Below are 19,757 nucleotides of genomic sequence, written 5' to 3'. Positions count from 1 at the left end.
TTTTCAGGCTGTGGTGGTGTTTTCCAAGCTACCAGTGGGGAAATCCATTCTCCAAACTATCCTCAACCTTATAATAACAACACAGATTGTTCTTGGGTTATCCAAGTTGACTACAGCCACAGAGTCCTATTGAACTTCATGGATTTTGACATTGAAAATCACCATTCCTGTAACTATGATAATGTTGCAGTAAGTAACAATAGAAATTTCAAAAGTTTCCTTAATGAGTCTGGTGAAATGCTTGCAAAAGCGGAAGCTTACTGTGCAACCTGGGCTGCAGCTGGTTTCAGACTGGTAGTTGCATAGTCGTATTTATTCACTGATGAGCTAAGTCTTAAATTTACAGCTAAATAGTTATGATCTAGTTCCCTTTGCTTCAGCAATGAAGCAGGCTTTGCAAATGTATTTCTGCATTCTTCCAGGTTCCCACTTATATCTGGAAGGATCTTTTCTTGAAAGCAGTGCATGCTGCAACCTGGCACCATGTTTTTCCTTTTGGTGGTGTGAGTTGTAGTTAGTACTGCAGAAATAACCACATACATAGATGGCTGTTATTATGACACCCTTTCCCATTTATAGTGCAGTTTACCACAGCTTGTCCCAGGCCATAAGGTGGACTACCCACATATAGAATAGATTGCCCACACTCTGTTACAAACTCGGGAGAGAGGAAGGTGTACATCCAGAGGGAATTGCAGCTGGCTGGTTTTCTTTATGTATGCATTGTGTATTCAGGTGCTCCTCAGCTGTCTGTTTAATGGCTTCATTAAAGCCACTGCTCTCTTAAAAGCTTCACATTGCTGTTGGTTTGTGAGCTTTTGTTGATGTCACAGAAATTCAGGTTGCTGCTCAATCAGTGCATGACAACGAAGAACCCTCCGTGTCTCCACTTAGCCTTTTGGGAGCAGGGACGTGAATCCTGACCTTTGATGTCAGATTGCACTTCACTCAGTACAGAGGCATGTGTGGTCAGTACTAGTCGGATAAGCACAGTGGCTGTAGCCCAAAATCCAGCTTTCCTCTCCTTGATAAACTGTCATTTACAGAGAACTCAATTTGGCAGGAACTGAGACTCTTTTGAAAACAGCATCAGTTTTAACAGCATTACCTTGTACTGAACCAGAAAAAAGGAAATGTGTCCCCATTTTGCTGAGCAGGACTGAAGATTTCATTTGGCCACAAAGTATCTTTGTACAACGACTGTTCTTTTTTTTCAGGTTCTGAAGCATAGGGAAATATTTAAATTGTTTAACTACATCAGGGGGATCATTGAAAGGGAAAATCTATTGGAAAAATTTCCAAGTCTTCTGTGATGTCACACAGGAGCAGAAAATCAGATTGCCTGACAGAAACACGGGCCATCTGAAACAGCAGTACTGGTAAAAATGCCAAAAAAATTTCACAAATTAAGGGCTAAATTCTGAAAAGACCCGATATACAAATTTCTCTTTTAAACCTGGTGCCAATGGATGTATGTACCTATCTAAACACTTTATAGATTACTCAGCTCCATGAGCTCCTTGCAGTTACAGGCACAACTCCCATTACCTTTATAGGTCAAATACAGGCACTGGGTTTTTAATCACTGAAAGGCATCAGTCCTTCAGCTGGCAGAGGAGGTGGCTGTAGCAGAGCTCTTTGCCTGAGCAGAGTTTGCAGACCATTGCAATGCAGTGACACCCCTTTTCCTCTATTGCCGTACAAGTATCTGTTGTTTGCTTCTGCTTTTTGGTTTTTTAAGGGGTGGCAGAGAAGGAAGTTGTGCATCATCAGCCCCAGCTGTGCAAACACAACTGAAGCAGAGACTGTGAGCAGGGAGGGAGATTTAAATTTAACGAAGGCATCAATCACTGCCCACCAAGTGGACGATGGTTTGAAAACAGATGAGGGAGAATGCTGATTTGAAGCCAAGAGATAATGAAGGGCTCTGAGACTCTGGTGTATGAGGTAAAGAAGAGCCCTTCTGTGCTAATGTAGGGGGACCAGCAGGGCAAGAAAGTAGTGGATGGGGTTTCTTTCTCTACCTGGTATACCAATAAGCAGAAAATCACTTGTTACCAACACCTGGATGTGATTTGTGTTCATCTCATTCCAAGGCTTTCTATATGCCTCACACTGTAATAGGAGAACAGAGTGAGGGGACAGAGAGTGCCTGGAAATATATAAGTGGATGTATGACTGTGAATGGTTTAGGAATTCCATTCCAAAAGCTGCGTAAATGGAAAATAAGGGCAGCTAAGGAAGCTGGTGGGTTGTTTTTCTCTCTCTAGCATAGGAACAACTACTGTGTATGAGTAACACAGTGGTTCCACCCTTTTCTATTTCTTAAATTTTTACTTATCTTTATGGATTTTATTTGCTCTGTGAGTTCTCTTGGGGCTCCCCTCCACCCTTGAGTGTACCAACGGCCTTTTCCTTCATCCTTCCCCTTCTAGACCGAGTCATTTTCCCCTGCGATATGACTCGAGATTTTTTTTTTTTTTAGTATTTCCACCGTAAATTCCTTTCTATGGGGAACACATGAAAATGTATTTTTTTCCTGTAATATTTGTCACATAACTTTTGTTATGTGAGCAAAATGGAGGGAGGGAAAATACTCATGTCTGCTGCTTTTTGGCTATGCTGCAACTCCAAAAAGCCCAGTCCATTTTTCAGTTCTGCTCAATGATTTCACGTGTGAATCTGAGCACAGATCTAAGTTCAGAGTGAATTCTAAGCCTGTAACGGTAACCCACGGTGTAACTGCTCTGAGCTCCCTCTACGGTCAATGGATGGAGTGCGCAGAGAGCAGTACAGGCCACCAAAGAGCACATTTCTTCATTCACTTAGCTGCCTGAATTTGGTTGATTCCTCAGTTTCTGGGCCTCAGTTCTGTACCTTGTCTGATGAACATCTCTTAATCTGTTAAATGAGGATGTATAGCCTTTACTTTCTCTGATCTCAAATATAACTCGGTTATATTCTGTAGAAAGCATAAGATCTTTGAGAAGACTTTTTGCTGTCACTGTCCCCACACATAAGGAATAAATTTTTAATTTCTCTTTGTGTACCAGCCCATTTCTATCTGGAGAGTGTGTCTTACAGCAAACAAATTTGTTTCTTTGAAGGAAAACAGAGGGAAAAAAATGTGTGAACCTCATGAGGTTCAACAAGGACAAGTGCAAGGTCCTGCACCTGGTTGGGGCAATCCCCGGCATCAATACAGGCTGGGGGATGAAGGGATTGAGTGCAGCCCTGCCGAGAAGGACTTGGGGGTACTGATAGACAAAAAGCTGGACATGAGCCAGCAATGTGCGCTCGCAGCCCAGAAGGCCAACCGTATCCTGGGCTGCATCAAAAGAAGTGTGGCCAGCAGGTCGAGGGAGGTGATTCTGCCCCTCTACTCTGCTCTGGTGAGACCCCACCTGGAGTACTGCATCCAGCTCTGGGGTCCTCAGTACAAGAAGGACAGGGACCTGTTGGAGCAGGTCCAGAGGATGGCCACAAAAATGATCAGAGGGATGGAGCACCTCTCTCATGAGGAAAGGCTGAAAGAGCTGGGATTGTTCAGCCTGGAGAAGAGAAGGCTGCAGGGAAACCTTATTGCAGCCTTTCAATACTTCAAGGGGGCTTATAAGAAAGATGGGGACAGACTTTTTAGCAGGGCCAGTAGCGATAGGACAAGGGGTAATGGTTTTAAACTAGAAGAGGGTAGATGTAGACTAGATGTAAGGAAGAAATTTTTTACAATGAGGGTGGTGAAACACTGGAACGGGTTGCCCAAGATGTGGTAGATGCCCCGTCCTTGGAAACATTCAAGGCCAGGCTGGATGGGGCTCTGAGCAACCTGATCGAGTTGTAGATGTCCCTGCCCATTGCAGGGGGGTTGGACTAGATGACCTTTAAAGGTCCCTTCCATCCCAAAGCATTCTATGATTCTGTGATTCTAAATAGCGAATGTACTAATTCCTGTATTTTTTGCCCACGTGTTTAACCCGTATTGTATCTGACACTACACCAGGAGTGCAGGTCAGCAAGAGTTTCAAGTATTTGGAGACTCAAGGAGGATGTGGCTCAGTAGACAGTGCTTGTAGCACAAGGCACTGAAAAGGGGAGGGAGAAATAATTTGTTCTTTTCAGTGGCTTTGATTAAGTAAATGTTATTTTTCTTTCCTGTTGCAGTATGAGAAGTAGTACACAGGAATGTAGAAATGTAAGCCTCTGGGAGCTACAGGGGAGGTATGACTTCATTTATTCCAGGTGCTGGCAGAGAGGATCTTCCAAAAGAGGACAGCTAGAAATATGTCAAGTTTTTATGGCTCAAAGACAAAAATTATCTTTTTTTTGTCATGTGCTTTTGCAAAATGCAGGACACATTTGAACAAGAAGGCAATGAGTCACTCAGTTATGTTCATTGTGGAAAGGGAGGAGAAGAGCAAACTGCTGCTGTGCACAGTGCAAATGAAAACTTGGCTTTTAAGTAAGCAGATGCATCGTTTTCCTCTACTCATGCAGCCACAGAAATGCATTTCTCAGATGTTTTTCAAAATAACTTTAAGAAGCTGCAGAGAGACACAACTCTTTCCTGAACATGTGTGTGAATATTGTGGTTTCTGATCTAGATTTAGGACTGAAATTCTCCCTATAAAATAGTTTAAGCTAATAAATAGCAGGTGAGCAAAAATGATGCAGCCATAAAATATCCATGTGCTACTGTCCCTGCTTAATTGTAGCTGCCATAACTCCTAAGAGTTGCTGCTGTATCTCACTAATGCTTATGCTGAACTGTTGCTTGAATCAGATTTTTAGCAAGTGAAAAGGCTAGAAATCATTTCTGGGTTTCTGAAAGAGGAGACGGTACTATTCTTCAAGCAAGCTGCCCAGAAACAGCAGATACACTTGATTTAGAAAACATTCCTCTGACTTCATGCTCTTCTCCCAGTATTACTACAGAAAGACTTCTTTATTCCAGAAAGTTCTTGGAATGAAATGCCTGCTTAGTCTCTTATGTTACTCATCCTTAATATCTTCCTGACTGAGAAAGCTCAACTACTAGAATGTCACACCAGTCCATGTGTCAGTGGTCATATCCTCAGCTGTGCAGGGTGGCACAGATCCATCAAAACCAGCAGTTTACATGAACTGTAGTCAGGCCCTCTCTCTACACTCTGTCAATGCAATGCTTATTCTCAATTCTAGTGTTCAGACAAAATCGTCTCACTAGTGTCTAGGGCAAGACAGTACCTTAATTTCTAAGGGTAATTTTGTTAGTCATTACTTTTTTTCACATTCCATGGTTTGTGGTTTTTAAATGCAGGCAGTCTGATTTATATACAGAATATATGTGCAGAGGTAGAATGAACACTACACACTATGTGTTAAAGGGCTGATTGTGGCAGGATGCCAAGAGAGAAGAAAACATTGAATGGATGGATATTTTGGGTCTCTTTACCAGGTACTCATTTTTACAGACATTGCAGTACACTTACTACTCTGTCACAAGGTCCCACGCAGCTAGCCAGTGTTATAGGCCCAAAGGCAAATGTTCAATTCATGAATACAGCAATTCATGCACACATCATGAATACAGTATGTCAGTGGATTAAGCAGAATTTTTGTCCTTTGTTTCTCAGCTCCGCGGTTTATTTGAGACAGGTCACCTTTCTCTCAGCTACTGTTTTTATATATTTTTTTAATTAACGTGTTCAAAGGCCTTTGAATACTGGAGCCAGAAATATTGCACTGTGTTATACAGTCTGATTAGAAATTTGTAATTCATTGGTGCTCCATTTTACAGGCTTGCTGGAATTTGAGGCATTTTGAAGTAAAAGAAGACAAGCTCAATAAAAAGTACATTTCTTCTCCTAGCACCTGATTATCTTCCAGTCCTATCCATATTTGTCTCCATATTTTTCTCCATTTTGCTATAGGAAGCTGAGTTACAGGTTATATTAAATGATGTGCCAATGGTAATGCAAGATGTTAATGCTGAAACAGGAACTGAATTCAACTCTTGTTGCTGCCCAGTAGCCCAAAGGCTCTTCCTCTGTGGCTCATGCAACTGTGCTGATGGCTCCAGTGCTCACCGCTTCTGCAACTAGGCACAAGGGCTCTGAGGCTGGCCCACGGCACCAAACACAGCAGCAACAAATCATGTCTGCTGGAGTGCTAGGAAAGATTAGTGGGAGACTCTAAGACTGTGGCCATTTTTCCCTCTCTGTGGTTTCCCTTGTTATAATTTTGATGCCACTTAAGCTAGAAACTCATTGGTTTTAACTTCACTATCCTTCTCTTCCTGATTGTGAAACAGAGAGGAAGGAAACAAATTTATCAGCTGCAAGGGGAAAAAAAAGAGAAGAAAGGCATTTGTGGTGAAATTAAAAGTGAAGTTTTGTAAACCCATCTTTACTTTCTTCCTCCCTTTTTTTTTTTTTTGCTTTTCTTTACCTTCTCCTTAAATAACACATCATGTATATGTGTGTCATTCAGCACCCTAAAGCTATTGTAAAGCATAGATATATGGACTCTGATCCTTGATACTGGGTACGTGTATCTAAAAACCATAATCCTCGTGTCTTCTCTTTTTATACACAGTCATAGCTCTCACTGGTGCACTAGTTGCATGCTAGGGCCAATTTAGAAGTCTTTACTGAGGTAAGATGTAGGGCTTAACTGAATAAAAGCTACAGGGGAAATCATGTTAGCCATTAACAGAAAACAATAAATGTGTGGGAATATCTGGATTGTTAAAGGAGAGTTTCTTCCATACCAGATACACACAGAGGAAGATGGTTCCTTGAAGCATTTTTGTTATAAAGGCTACAGTAGCTTCAGCCTGAAATACATGCATTTTTTGGAAATGACCACAGAATTAAGATAAGCAATGCATAGTTTGTTTGCTGCCCATACCAGGGCTGTATCAGGATCAAAATGTATGAAACATAAGACAGGGAATGAAATAAAAGTCTTCTCAATACTCCTATTCAAATAATTCATTTGATCTTTTCATGACAGGTATTTGATGGTCCTAGCAGTGAAGCACCACTTCTTAGAAAACTCTGTGGAACACAGCATCCTCCTCCTATCACGTCCTCCAAGAATCTGATGTACATCCGACTGCGCTCTGATACAACCATCCAGCACAGGGGCTTCAGTGCTCGCTTTACTGAAGGTAATTTCATCATTTACATTAATGCATATTTATCTAATCACCAGTTTGTTTGTATTAGACACAATCTTTTAGCACAGCTGATAACAGGAAGTGTTGTTTCTATACACACAGCATACCAGTGTGTATCTTTAACAGGACTGAATTTTTCCAAAATATAAATTAAAGAATTTAAAATCTAAGGATTATCTTAGATTCTTTGATAGGGGAAAAAATATATTTTTTATAGCAAGGTATCTAGCACTCATCAGCTGCCTCTTATTCCTCTTCCGTAGAGGGTTAGCTACCCATAACTGTCCTGAGAAAAATGTGCAACTGGCAGTTTCCACAGACCTAATGACAAAATAACATTTTATATGTCTATCCATGCGCATGAATCTGAAAAGCTATAAAAGAATTCTGTGTGGTGCTGTTGATGAAGTCCATGGATTCAGGCCTGCAAACCCTGGCAAACATCAACTATCCAATTTGTGGAGGAGTAATTGGTATTTTACATGGTTTCCTTTTTAATGAAAAATGACACCAACTGGGCAGAATTTTTCATGAAATTACATACTATTTGACAATTGGTGATTTTCTTTCGTTTTTTCACAATAAATTTGGAAACATTCTTTCCCCAAGATATAGCCATTTAGTTTTTGCGGAGAAAATCCCTTTCTCTCATTTTCTTCTTAGGATTCTTTTCACTATAAATTAGTACTTTTCCCAGAATTTTTTTTTCTTTGAAAATGTCATGAAAAATTATAAAGAAAAGGAGGAATTTGCATCAGCAAAAATTTCAGGAACCCCAATTATTGAGGTACTAGTTAGATACCTAATTAGACATTTCTCACTAAAAGCTATGAGAGCCTAATTTGTTAAACATTCTCAGAGCACATTTACTGGATTAGGCCCTGCACAAAACATGCCTGGTGAGCAAGTGCTCCCTACCTAGGATGTAGGCAACCCAGCTTCCCTCTTCCTGAGAAAACCCTGTAAGTCCCATCTCCTGCTGGATGTTTTAGGCAGCACAGCATGATAAATGAATCTCAGTCTTTGGTCCCTAACTCCCCACCCTGCTGTTTAAAGCAGCTGTGTGTTCAACTCGCATCTGGGGGTTTTATGATGAGTCAGTATGCTTAGAAATGAGGCATGGCAGCACTCAGCACTGTTAGCCAAAGTTATGCAGTCAGCCAAGCTCTTGCACATGTGCAACATTTCACACAATTGCAGTTTTTTTGACACAGCTCACAGGAGGATCGCGCCAATGCAATGCAGTGCCATCCTTCGGCATTGGAAGGTTCTGGAGAGTTTCTTACGATTTTTTCCTTCCTAGTTGCCAGCACAGGCAAATGATCAGAGAAATGGGTGTATGATCGCACTACCCTGAAACCAACTTATTTTGGCCCCAAGATTGCTCTTCTAGGCTATGAGGAGCTGATAAAGATGAGGTCTGTTCCCAAGTCACTCTGGCTTCTCTCAGATGGTCAGCCTGGTGTAACATGGCCTGTGGATCCAGGTCAAGAAAGTACACCTGGTGCTGGGATCCAGTCCTTAACAAGTCTCTCTTTCTGATAAGTTACTGTTGTGAATTTTATCCTTATTTCACACTGATGTAGCATGTTACATTTTATGCATTCATTTTCACTACAGAATCTAAAAGATATGTGTTTTGTATATATAAATATCTATGTGTGTATGTGTGTGTGTATGTGTTTCATTCTAAAGCATGCGGAAGTTTCATAGAGTCAGATTCAGTTGGGGCAGCAATTTCCTCTCCGCTGTATCCTGCCAAATACCCAAACAATCAGAACTGCAGCTGGATTATTCAGGCTCAGGAACCATGTAAGTAAAAACATCTTTTGTAGTTAGCTGGGATGACTAACATCCTCATCTTCTTTTCTGTAATAACAATACAAAATTCCTCCCTTATTTCTCTAGGAAGTTCTGCATCCTGGTAGTTGGAAAGTGTGGCTCTCCTAATCTGTCCTAAGTCAGATTTCACTGTAAAACATTTAGTGCATAGTGAGGAAAACAGTTTACAACTTTGTCATCTTAGCTGATTTACTGTGACCCAAGTGTTGCAATTATAAATGAGGTGTTGAATACTATGTGAAGTTGGATTCATCCATGAGAAAATCTAAGAGCTTATATATAATTAAAGCACTAGTCTTCAGCCGACCTTATTTTGGTCTGGATTTTTCAAGCTAGAGTTTTGTTAGATCAAATCTATGCTGTTAACATAAAAAAAAGAGAAATTTTAATTAAATAATAAGAAAAGGTACAGAGGAATTTCAATTTCAAATGTAAATAAAAATAAATAAATAAAGTGGTCTTGTGTTACACAGATATGCTCTCAAATGTTCCTGTCTAATTTTAGACAGATTTATAATTGATCATAAAACACCAAATATTTTCCATCAGATACCGATATTACCTTTAATACCCAGTATTACCTTTACATTGTGTAAAATTCTTAAAAAATATTTACAATTGGGTAATAGTATCCTGGTAACATAATTTAAAATAAATGTTTATTTTTAATGGCAACTACTGAATTTCAGTTGTTCATCACAGAATGTTCCAACAACATTTATAAGTTTATTTTGCTAAGTTCTAAAACGAAAATCAATTTGCCAAAGAAAACACCAAAACAAAAATCAGGAGATAAGCAATACTTTTTTTTAGCATAGATTCTTATACAAATGCATGAAAAAGACATCATCAAAGTTATTCCTGACCTACACAGCATTTATTTTTAAAGACAGTCTTTTCCTGGATCCAAGTTGAAAACTCATACATAACTGTTGTCTCCTGAATTACATCAGTATGAGAGACCAGAAGAACGCTGTATGAGAAGTAGCCTGTGTATGTAGTGACTTCCTCCACTTTCCGCCGGGACCACCACGTACCACACCTTACGGGTACACTTGGCTTCATTACGCCAGTCCCACAGCATTACAGGGCATAGCCATACACAACAGATTTAGCCGATGGCAAACCACAGCAGAGTTCCTGCTCTGCTCTTACGGAGAAGGCCAACAAGTCTCCCGCTCTTGCCACCCACTGTATTTTTCCTTTTTGCTTTGTGTCCTGAGGACCTGCATTGATAGGGGTAATTGATTGACCAGACAGGACACAAAAGAGTGTGGAACACGCAGACTGTGCAGCTGAATGCCAGTCAGTGGCACCCTGCTGCATGCAGCGCCTGGGTCCTGTCTGTCATTTCAGCTTATTCTAGCTAATTAATTGTAGCCCAGTGAGAAGCAAAATATTTGTGTCAAATTCAGGCTTGGTCAATGTGGGAGAAAACTTAGTTATCATCTAAATCGTGAGACTCTTTCTGACCCGCTTGAACTGCATAGGAGCTCTAAGGCCAGGAATAACTACTCTCACAGACTGCTGCTGAGGACAGCCTCTCCCAGTTGTGACTTCACCTTTGTTCATATCAGACAAGCAAGAGCAATACGAGGGTCAAAAATACCCTGAGTCAGAAATCCTCTTTTTTCAGGACATAGCCTGCAGTCCAAGGGTGTGGAAAATCCAATCCCGTACAAATATAGCTGAGGGTAGTTAATGAACCTTTAACCAGTCCAATTGATGTATGTGGAACATTACAAAACGCTGAAAGAAACAGCTCTTTCTAAGCTGGAGCAGGGCAGCGTCAGTTCACATTTTGTCCAGATCTATGATATAGATCTCAAAGGGACAGAAGGTCACAGATGTGTAGAGATAAGTTTTGTTCCTGAATGTGTGTAGATTTTCCATGTTTTATTTGCTGACATTTTCAGTATATAATGAAGCTGTTCGGATACTGGGAAATTTAGATTCATGTGTATGTGTTAAATCCTATGCTTCTAATGTTGATTGTACTAGAAAGTACTGAAATATGAAAAGATTTACCAGAACCTTTGCTGTAAGGATTAATGCACTTCCACCAAATTCACTCCACATATCAGTGAATAAACTACTTCAGATGTTATGCTTTATGGGAATTGATTGACTTCAGGGGAGAAAAGATGGTACATTTGTTTACATGTAATTATTTCTCTGTGAAACACCAAACTTCTTTTTAAGTTTTTACTCTTTGCTGTTGCCAGTCAACCACGTCACCCTCTCATTCACTGACTTCGATATTGAAAACAGTAGACAAAACTGTACAACAGATTTTGTGGAGATTTTGGATGGGAATAACTACGAGGCTCCTCTTCAAGGTATTGTACCTTTCCTTTCTTTATTTCATATATAGAACTACACCCAAAGTAAGCAGGAGAAGGTTTTCTGTGCGTGTCCTCCTGCTTCATGGATTTTCTCTGATAAAGGAAGCTCCTTGGCCCCTCTGGCCAGAGGAGACCGGGAATGGAGGGTAAGTCTTCAATGTGAATGGCACAGTCCTCCCAGGCTCTGACTGTATTCCTACTAACCTGCAGTTTGGAGTTGACTCCAGCTGCCTTTTCCTTCCTCCTCAGTTGAACAATATTGGGAACCAAGGAATTCAGTTTAAACTGAATTCCCAGTTAACTGTACAAAAACATAACGTAAACCACACTCATAAGCACAGTCCACACTAAACATAGGTGAAGAAAGCTGCAGATTTCCGGGAGCAGAAAATGGATTTTCCTCAAGCCCTGGAAAGCCTGATTTTCTGCTTGTTCCTGAATTTTCTGCAGCTTTCTCCCAACATTTGTGTCCAGAGCCATCACCTTCAAGTGGCAGGAGCAGCCTGGAGCAGCAGAATTCAGTACCTATACTGCCAGGAAGCCATGAGAGAGCCCTGGCCACAGGGTGGTCCTGACTCCCCTCACATCCCCAGGGTTGCCTCAGATTCCTTTCTGGGAAATTCAGAATATCTGTGCCTGATTATGCTCTCCCTTACTCTACTTTTTTATATACTCCTTTGTCAGGAGTGCGGCTGCACTCAATTTAAATGGTTTGTAACTAAGAGCAGAATTCATTTGCTCTCCTACCCTTGGCTTTCACTTGGCAAAATGACCAGGGTACTAGCTGCTATCTTTCTTTTTGCTGTCAGATGCCTTTCTGCTAGATCATGATTCATATTCCTAATCCCCATGTTACAATCCATTACATATGAACTGGTCTGTTATTTGTCACTTTTTTTTTTTTCGACAGAAACCAACTGAGTGAAATGGAAACTACTGTCAGATATATTTGATGGGATTTTTTTTTTTCAATTAGGCTGTAATTTCTGGATAGAGTGAACACAAAGGAGCTCAATGACAGAATAACCAGTGACTAGGGTGTCTGGAGTGCAGGAGGTCCTTCCTCTGTTGAAAAAAGTTGCCACCAGAGTTGAGTTCTGTGCTAATGAAACGGAGTATTTCATTTTTATGTAGATTGAATTGACAACTGCAATTGTAAGCAACAAATGTTACTCCTGGTTGCTGTCAGGCCTTAACCCCAAATGTTAAATTAGCAATAGTAATTACATGCTGAACACTCCTTTTTTTTCTCTCTGGCTTGTTCCCTTTCAGGCCGTTACTGTGGCACTACTATACCACATCCTATCACTTCTTTTGGTAATGCCTTGGTGGTGAACTTCATCTCCAACAACAACATTACTGCCAGGGGCTTCCATGCCACCTATGCTGCATCATCATCATGTAAGTCCATATGACAGGTGTTGCTACCTTATGCCTCTTGAGTTTTAAGAAAAAGAACAGATCCTGTATCTCTTTGTCTCTCTGACATTCCCTCTTTTAAAATCCCCTATTGCCCTTCCTCTTTTTGGCCAAGGGCTCAGCAAGTATATCAACAAGCTAAAGAACAAGGAGACAAGGAGAAATGCTTTCTTGATTAGCAAATGCTCTGGCTCTGTCAAGGTATTTTTTTTATGTCCTCCTTCTCAAGCCTCTGCTGTCTCCTTCTTGTTGCAGCCTGCGGGGGTGCTTTCCACATGGACAGAGGAGCTTTCAACAGCCCTGGCTATCCCGAGCCATATCCGCACAACACCGAGTGTGTCTGGACAATTGTCAGCTCCCCTGGCAACCGGCTCCAGCTGTCCTTCACGTAAATGCATTGCCAGGGGTTATTATTCAGCCCTTTAACGGACTTGAAGGAAGGATGCTCTGTGTTTATTAGGAAATGTAATTACCAGATGATAAAGCTGAAACATGTTTTTAGAGTAACTCAGAACACAGCAGTGGTTAGTGGCAGCTTGCAATCAGTGTTCTCCTGTCTTAGGCATTGCTTATATTAAGGCATATACAACATTATATGAATAGGTAGTTTATTGTTTGAGCAACATGGGATGCTGAAGAAGCCAGTTCTCACTCACTCGTAAACAAGAAGAGGAAATTTAGCATTGCTCTGCCTTTTCTTTACAAAGGAAATTCCTACTATTTCCTTACTATCCGATTCATTGTAATATTTGTTATATAGCTGAATAATATAAAGGGCCCAGATACTCCACAGATTGTAGGGTTAAAATTGATATTAACTCTTCAAAATTTATCCAACAATTATAGCAGTGGAGGTACAACAGGGGCCAGGAGAGTATCTGAAGGAATTTTGTTTTCCCTTCAGCAAAGTAACTTTCCTTTGAAGACTTCTGACAGGAAAGTCATGCTTGATCCACAGAACAATGTGGAGTACTTTACTAGGGTCGTTAGGTTGTTCTTTACCCATGATGTGGATTTCTGAGCCTCTCCATTTCCTGGCATCGAACAGTGGCTGCTGCCAAGAAAGAGAGCACTGACCCTTTGCGAAGCTTATCAAGAACCAGCAGGAAAAGTTATTCTGAAACCTGCATTTACAGTTAATCAGGACAAAGGAAAATTTGCCCAGTAACATGTTGACTGCATAAGGTGCAATTTGTTAGGCACATACTGATTCACTAACTCAATAAAAAGGACATTTTATTCCTCCTTTACTCACTGAAGCAGAGAAAAAGTGCTACAGCCTGAAAACATTTTCCAAAATACTTGCTACAAAATAATGAATAACAACTTTTCAGAACCAAAAGAGAAATCTAGTGTGAAGCAGAAACTATCAGTGGAACCTACATTCAGTTATATAAAGTGACACTGAGTAGATGTAAACTCTTTTTCTTCAGTTACACATAGCTGAAAGGCAAGCTGAAAATACTGGAAAGCATGGAGTAATTGGGTTAGAAACAGTATTTATTTTATTTAATTTAATATTAGGAGTTTATAAAGTTTTGTTGGCATGAGGCATTCATTTTCTTCAGCTCCGTCTGAACAGAAATGCCTGTCTTGCAATTTGAGGGTTAGCTTTCAGTTAGTCTGAATTATATCCAGATGCGTGGTTGGAACCATTTCACAGCATGTGTACACTCAACACATATGGCTATATTCAGGACCGAAGGGGAGGAATTGTTACCAGAAAATCAGAAAGCATAAATATTTGGGGTATTGGTTATAAGAGGCGCTCTCTGGAATCTTTATTATAGCCTGCTTCTGAAAAGTATATTGGATTGAATCAAAGCACTTCTCTTAGAATAACATAATTATTTTTGGAATATATGTAGCATTCAGCTTGGTGCAATAACTTAGAATTTATAATTTGATTACTAAATCCCATTCCTTTTCTAAGGTAAAAATTAGTTTAGAAGAGTTCATAGCAACCGTTATTATTATTTTGTGCACCCAGCTATATGAAACTCAGAGAGGCCAGAGAAGCAGTAATATTTTCTAATTCTGGAGAAACTGCTAAGGGATTTCTGAGCTCTGAGGTGCTAACTACAAATGAATCTAGGCCTCTGGAAACTGTTATCTCACCAGAGGGTGCACTGAAAAAATACACATATGAAGAGGATGCAGACTGATTTGTAAGACTAAAAGTATTCTCTGCACCCAATAGATGTGCATCCAGTAAATAGTCTGATCTGAGCTTATATTAAAAATCTGTTTTATATACCAGGGCCTTTCCGTGTTTCATGGTTAATGTTGGAGGACCAACAAAAATTACAAGGCTTTGAGAACTCTTTAAAAATTATAACTTTGCAGACTGAAGCTCTGTCATAAAGTAAGGGGCCAGAAAGGAGAGAGCCCTGTATCAGTAGCACTTCCAGGTAATGAGCAATGACTTTTGGGTTCTGGAGGGTTTTGTTGCTGCCCTCTTCTTAACTGTTACAGTAGGGTACCAGCTACAGGGGGATTTGTGGCGTGGCAGGGCAAACTCTGAAGCGTGTGTCAGTCATATGCCTGCTAATGCCTTTCTACTGCTATTGAAACAGAGCATTTCAGGTGGAATATAGTAGCGGCTGCACCAAAGATTACCTGGAGATTCGTGAAGGGAACGATGCAGGCACACTGGCAGGACGATTCTGCGGAAACTCTTTGCCTTCAAATTATATATCTACTGTTGGACATGTCCTGTGGGTCAAATTTGTCTCAGACAACTCAAGCACTGATGTTGGCTTCAGGGCCACATTCTCTCACTGTAAGTAAATGATAGTTAACTGAAAACCGTTATTCTTTCATAACACTTCCAAAATGATTCAAAGAAGTGAACATTTGGCCCTGTAAAGTCTGTTAGAAAATGCTTGTTGATTCACAGCAAGGCTGTGAATTCACTTAAAAAATATTTTATAAAATATCTGCTGAATATAAAAGGATGCTCTAAACGTGTCAGAATGAACTTGTGTGCATGTAACATAATCAGAAGAATTAGACATTAAATTCTATCCTTTTAAATTATCATAACAGGCAATATTTTTTCAAATTGATCATATTATCCTTCCAGAAACGAAAAACTTCATGGAGAAAATAAAATGTTCTCTATTTCATTGACTGTTTCCTAAAAGTTTATCACCTGGTTTTTGGATTCTTCCTTCAGCAGTATTGGGCTGTGAAGATACAAATAAGAACTATATACTAAAAAATTCTATAGCATCCCAAGTTTGCCAGTAGCCTGTTAGAGTTAAAAATACCTGACCATACCTGAGAGTGAGCAATGGTATTTAATGTTTATGTTGCCATTTATTAGGCAATTGACAAATTAAGAGAAAAGCATTTCTTTCCCAGCTTTCCATTTTGCTTTTTGAGTATGACAACATCCGTCTTCTGGTTTGGATCTTGATGCCATCAGCCAGGGAGCAGAATTAGAAGAAAAGGAAATTATGCCAGTTTATACATCCAAAATTGCAAGGGACCATTGCAAACATCAGTCCAACTTACTGCATGAACAGACTGCTGAAGCTAAACACCCACAGCCGTTCTGATTATGCAAGCTAAACTTCTAATAACTTCCCTTACTTTGAGACTTTTGCTACTAATTTTCAGAAGGAATTATCAATAGGTTAGAGCTCAATCAAATCATAACCATTTTTCACCAGAACACAAAAAGGTATTTTAAAAAAATAATTTTATTATTTAATGCTTCTTGGGAAGAAATGAACATGAAGTAGGCAGTCAGGGGAGAATTTAGATATGCCATCTTCCCACCTCTCCTACATGTAGAGCCACATGGCTAAAATGGGTAATTTCCTGCAGATAAGGGCACACTGCATCCCTCACAAAAAGAAAATAATTAGATGTGCATCCTAGGACTGTCTGAGACACAAGTCTATGCCTCACAGCACTGTCTAGTCCTAAGTAAATTAAGTCAGATGAGCTGAAATGAAAGCTCTATTCCAGGCTGGGCCCCAATGCTTCTAGAAGCATTAGTTGTCTCTTTCTTGTTTTTCAGTGTATGGAAACGACATTGTGGGAAACAGAGGGCAAATAGCTTCGCCACAGTGGCCCAGAAGTTACCCTCACAATTCCAATTACCAATGGCGGATAAGCGTTAATGCTTCACAAGTCATCCATGGCCGTATCCTGCAGATGGATATCGAAAATCATCACAGATGCCATTATGACAAGCTTAAGGTGATTTCACTGTGAGAAGTTATTTTATTTCAACTAACTTTGATAAAAATGATGGCTAGAGAAACCTACAAGAGGAACGGGAGGAATTTCCAAGGATCTAGTGTGGCTTATGGTCTTTGCTATGTTGTCTTTTCAATAATTATTAGCTATAGGAAGGGTTACATACTGTCCCTAACAGATATTTCCAAGCTGTAAGCTTGAAACTTATTAAAAATAAGTGTACAATAGTACAATCCTGAATTTTCAAATCCAATAATTTCAGATCAGATACCAGATTGAACTTTGGTCTGTGCTGGTTCAGTTGAGGACAACAGTGACATCTCAGTGCCTCTAAAAATAAGGTTATTTTAAAGTCCTACAAGGAACAATCCTTTACTTGCACCTTGTTTGCTCTCTGGATCAATAATTTGCTGTTGGCAGTAGGAAGGTACCTCTTTCTTCCTGTTTGATTGTTTTTCTCTACCTTGCTGTAATACAGCATAGCCTTTTTACCAGGCTAAAAAATACAGCACACATGGTGCTAAGCAAAATGGAGCAATGGAGGCAACAACTTCTTTCCGAACTTAGCTAAACATAACTACTTAGTTAAATAAGGTAAATCTCTTCTTGTCTGTTGGGTTGGTTTTTTTTTTTTTTTTAACCAACTGATTCGATAATTATCCTTTTCTTTCATCTTTGGGGAAAAAGAAAGTTAATACTAGTTCAATATATTCAGTATATTCAATTCATTGTTAATTCACTGATATCCAAATTTAATGTTATTTCAAAAAGGAAATATAACTTCTTCCTTAATCTCATGTCAGTTTTTAACAGCGTCTTCTTTCTTCTAACTCAGCCTGCCTTTCTTTGTCTGTCCCTCTGAAAGCAAAATGAGTTTCTTAAATCAGCTAGACATTCAGTGGGTGTGAATCAGCCTGACCTTTAACTTGACTCAAGGATCAGATCTTCAATGTAATGTTAATGTTTATTTAATATTTCCTAGCTTTCTCTACTGGACATTTTTTTACTGTGGGGAAGAGGACAAGAAAACAAATAGGTTTGAAAGGTGGCAAAAGAGAAGCATCTTTTAAGCAGCCAAGATTTTGGCTTATGAATACATAAAATGAAAAAAACATTATTGCATATTTATTTGATAGAATTTAAAATATATGTGTTCCTCAGTGGAAAAAAGGGGGAAAAAAAGAAAAACAATGCTGTTTTTTCCTGGAGATCGTGTTGTTTTTTTCCTCAGCAAGGAACAAGATTGTACCAGTGGACTTTTTTAGTATGGGAGGCCAGTCCATGTCCCCGAAGAGCAGCCCTGTGATGGGGAATGAGCTGAATTTGATGGCTTCCATTCAGATCCTTCTTCTGTCAAAGCTTCACAGTTAACAGTATATAATGGAAAGGGAGATTTTATTCCCTTTTTTGTAAAAGAGGTTTTTCTCTAACTGGGATTTGCTGAAAGATCCCTCACTCATTTAAAGAGGGTAATTTTCTACTTGGAAACTTCCTGATTTTAGGACGGATGAAAATCTGCCTGTGTGAGGAATAGCACCGTTCTCCTTCTCTCTACAGGTTTATGATGGGCCCACCATTCATTCTCGTCCTATTGCAACATACTGTGGTGCAGACCCTGCTTCTTTTGCATCCTCTGGCAGTTCAATGACAATCCAGTTTCAGTCAGATTCATCTGTCACTGGTAAAGGCTTTCTTTTGGAGTGGTATGCAGTGGATGCTTCTGCTGTTACACACACCATTGCTAGAGGTGGGTTTTCAGTGGGTTGCACGGTTAAAAGTGATATAGCCAGGGATATACTGAGCTTTACTTAAAAAACTCCAAGCCAACTTCACCAGAAGAGAAAACCCTGGCTAATAATGGAGGGAAAGCTTTCATTGACATTTTAATTAAGCATTTTAATAGCTTTTTTAAACAATTTCTAGGCACTCTCAGATATACTGTTTTACAGTGGTTTAAAAATAAGCATATTGATAAGTCATTTTTCATTACACAGGTATTTCATGAAAGCTAAACATTTTATATGCTTTCATGAAAAAGTATCCCTCTTGGAATACCTTTCTTAAATCACTGGCCATTGTGATATGAAACCTTTCACTATAATGCATCTCATATCCATAAATAAAGGGAATATGCTCAGTATGATCATGTACCTCTGACAAATAGCTCCTGGAATATGCTTCTTGTACCACTGATTTTGTCTGAGCAAGTTCAACAAGAGAAAGTTAAGACTAACTAGGACATACTGCAATGTCTTCTTTCTAAATCTGAAGGCAGATTTCTGGGGACAGAGGGACTAAGGATCCCTGGGGCTATGCAGGATAGTAGCAGTGTGTAATGTGTTTATGTGCTGGGAGAGCACTGAGCTACAAGATATCCCAGCAAGGACTCCATCTTGATCTAAACTTATAGCAGAGACATTAGGAGTGAAGAAAGAAAAGTACTTCAATTTCAAGAGGGTCTAAATTGTTTATGTGCTATTGGTTATGCATGCACCATTCCTTTCTGATGTGCAACCTGTGTTAAACTGTGGTAGATGCTCTTAGGTATTTTGCTAGATATTCCTCATAGTAAAATAGGTCACATCATTGCTGCACCAGGTAGCACAGGAACATCCTTTCACCCAAAGGGTGGCGGAGCATTGGAACAAGATCCCCCGGGAGGCAGTCATGGCGCCAAGCCTGACAACATTTAAGAAGCATTTGGACAATGCCCTCAGACATATGATGTGAATTTTGGGGTTGTCCTATGCAGGGACAGGAGTTGCACTCAATGATCTTCT

At 39.8% G+C, this 19,757-nt stretch overlaps 1 protein-coding gene across 1 annotated transcript in view; it reads left to right on the top strand.

The window, feature by feature from the left end:
- The window catches only part of CUBN (cubilin), a gene marked incomplete at both ends in the record, with an annotated part of 152,681 nt that overhangs the window by 78,836 nt on the left and 54,088 nt on the right, over positions 1 to 19,757 (top strand). Inside the window, 9 exons of the mRNA XM_082329622.1 lie at positions 8 to 189; positions 6,994 to 7,150; positions 8,855 to 8,971; positions 11,227 to 11,340; positions 12,619 to 12,747; positions 13,021 to 13,153; positions 15,342 to 15,547; positions 16,796 to 16,977; positions 18,535 to 18,724. Of these exons, the coding sequence (XP_082185748.1) occupies positions 8 to 189; positions 6,994 to 7,150; positions 8,855 to 8,971; positions 11,227 to 11,340; positions 12,619 to 12,747; positions 13,021 to 13,153; positions 15,342 to 15,547; positions 16,796 to 16,977; positions 18,535 to 18,724 (1,410 nt within the window). The remainder of the gene's footprint in view (positions 1 to 7; positions 190 to 6,993; positions 7,151 to 8,854; positions 8,972 to 11,226; positions 11,341 to 12,618; positions 12,748 to 13,020; positions 13,154 to 15,341; positions 15,548 to 16,795; positions 16,978 to 18,534; positions 18,725 to 19,757) is intronic.

This window comes from Platalea leucorodia, assembly GCF_965183815.1.
Source record: "Platalea leucorodia genome assembly, chromosome: 1".
Taxonomy (NCBI): domain Eukaryota; kingdom Metazoa; phylum Chordata; class Aves; order Pelecaniformes; family Threskiornithidae; genus Platalea; species Platalea leucorodia.
This window is presented reverse-complemented; position numbering and strand designations above follow the sequence as displayed.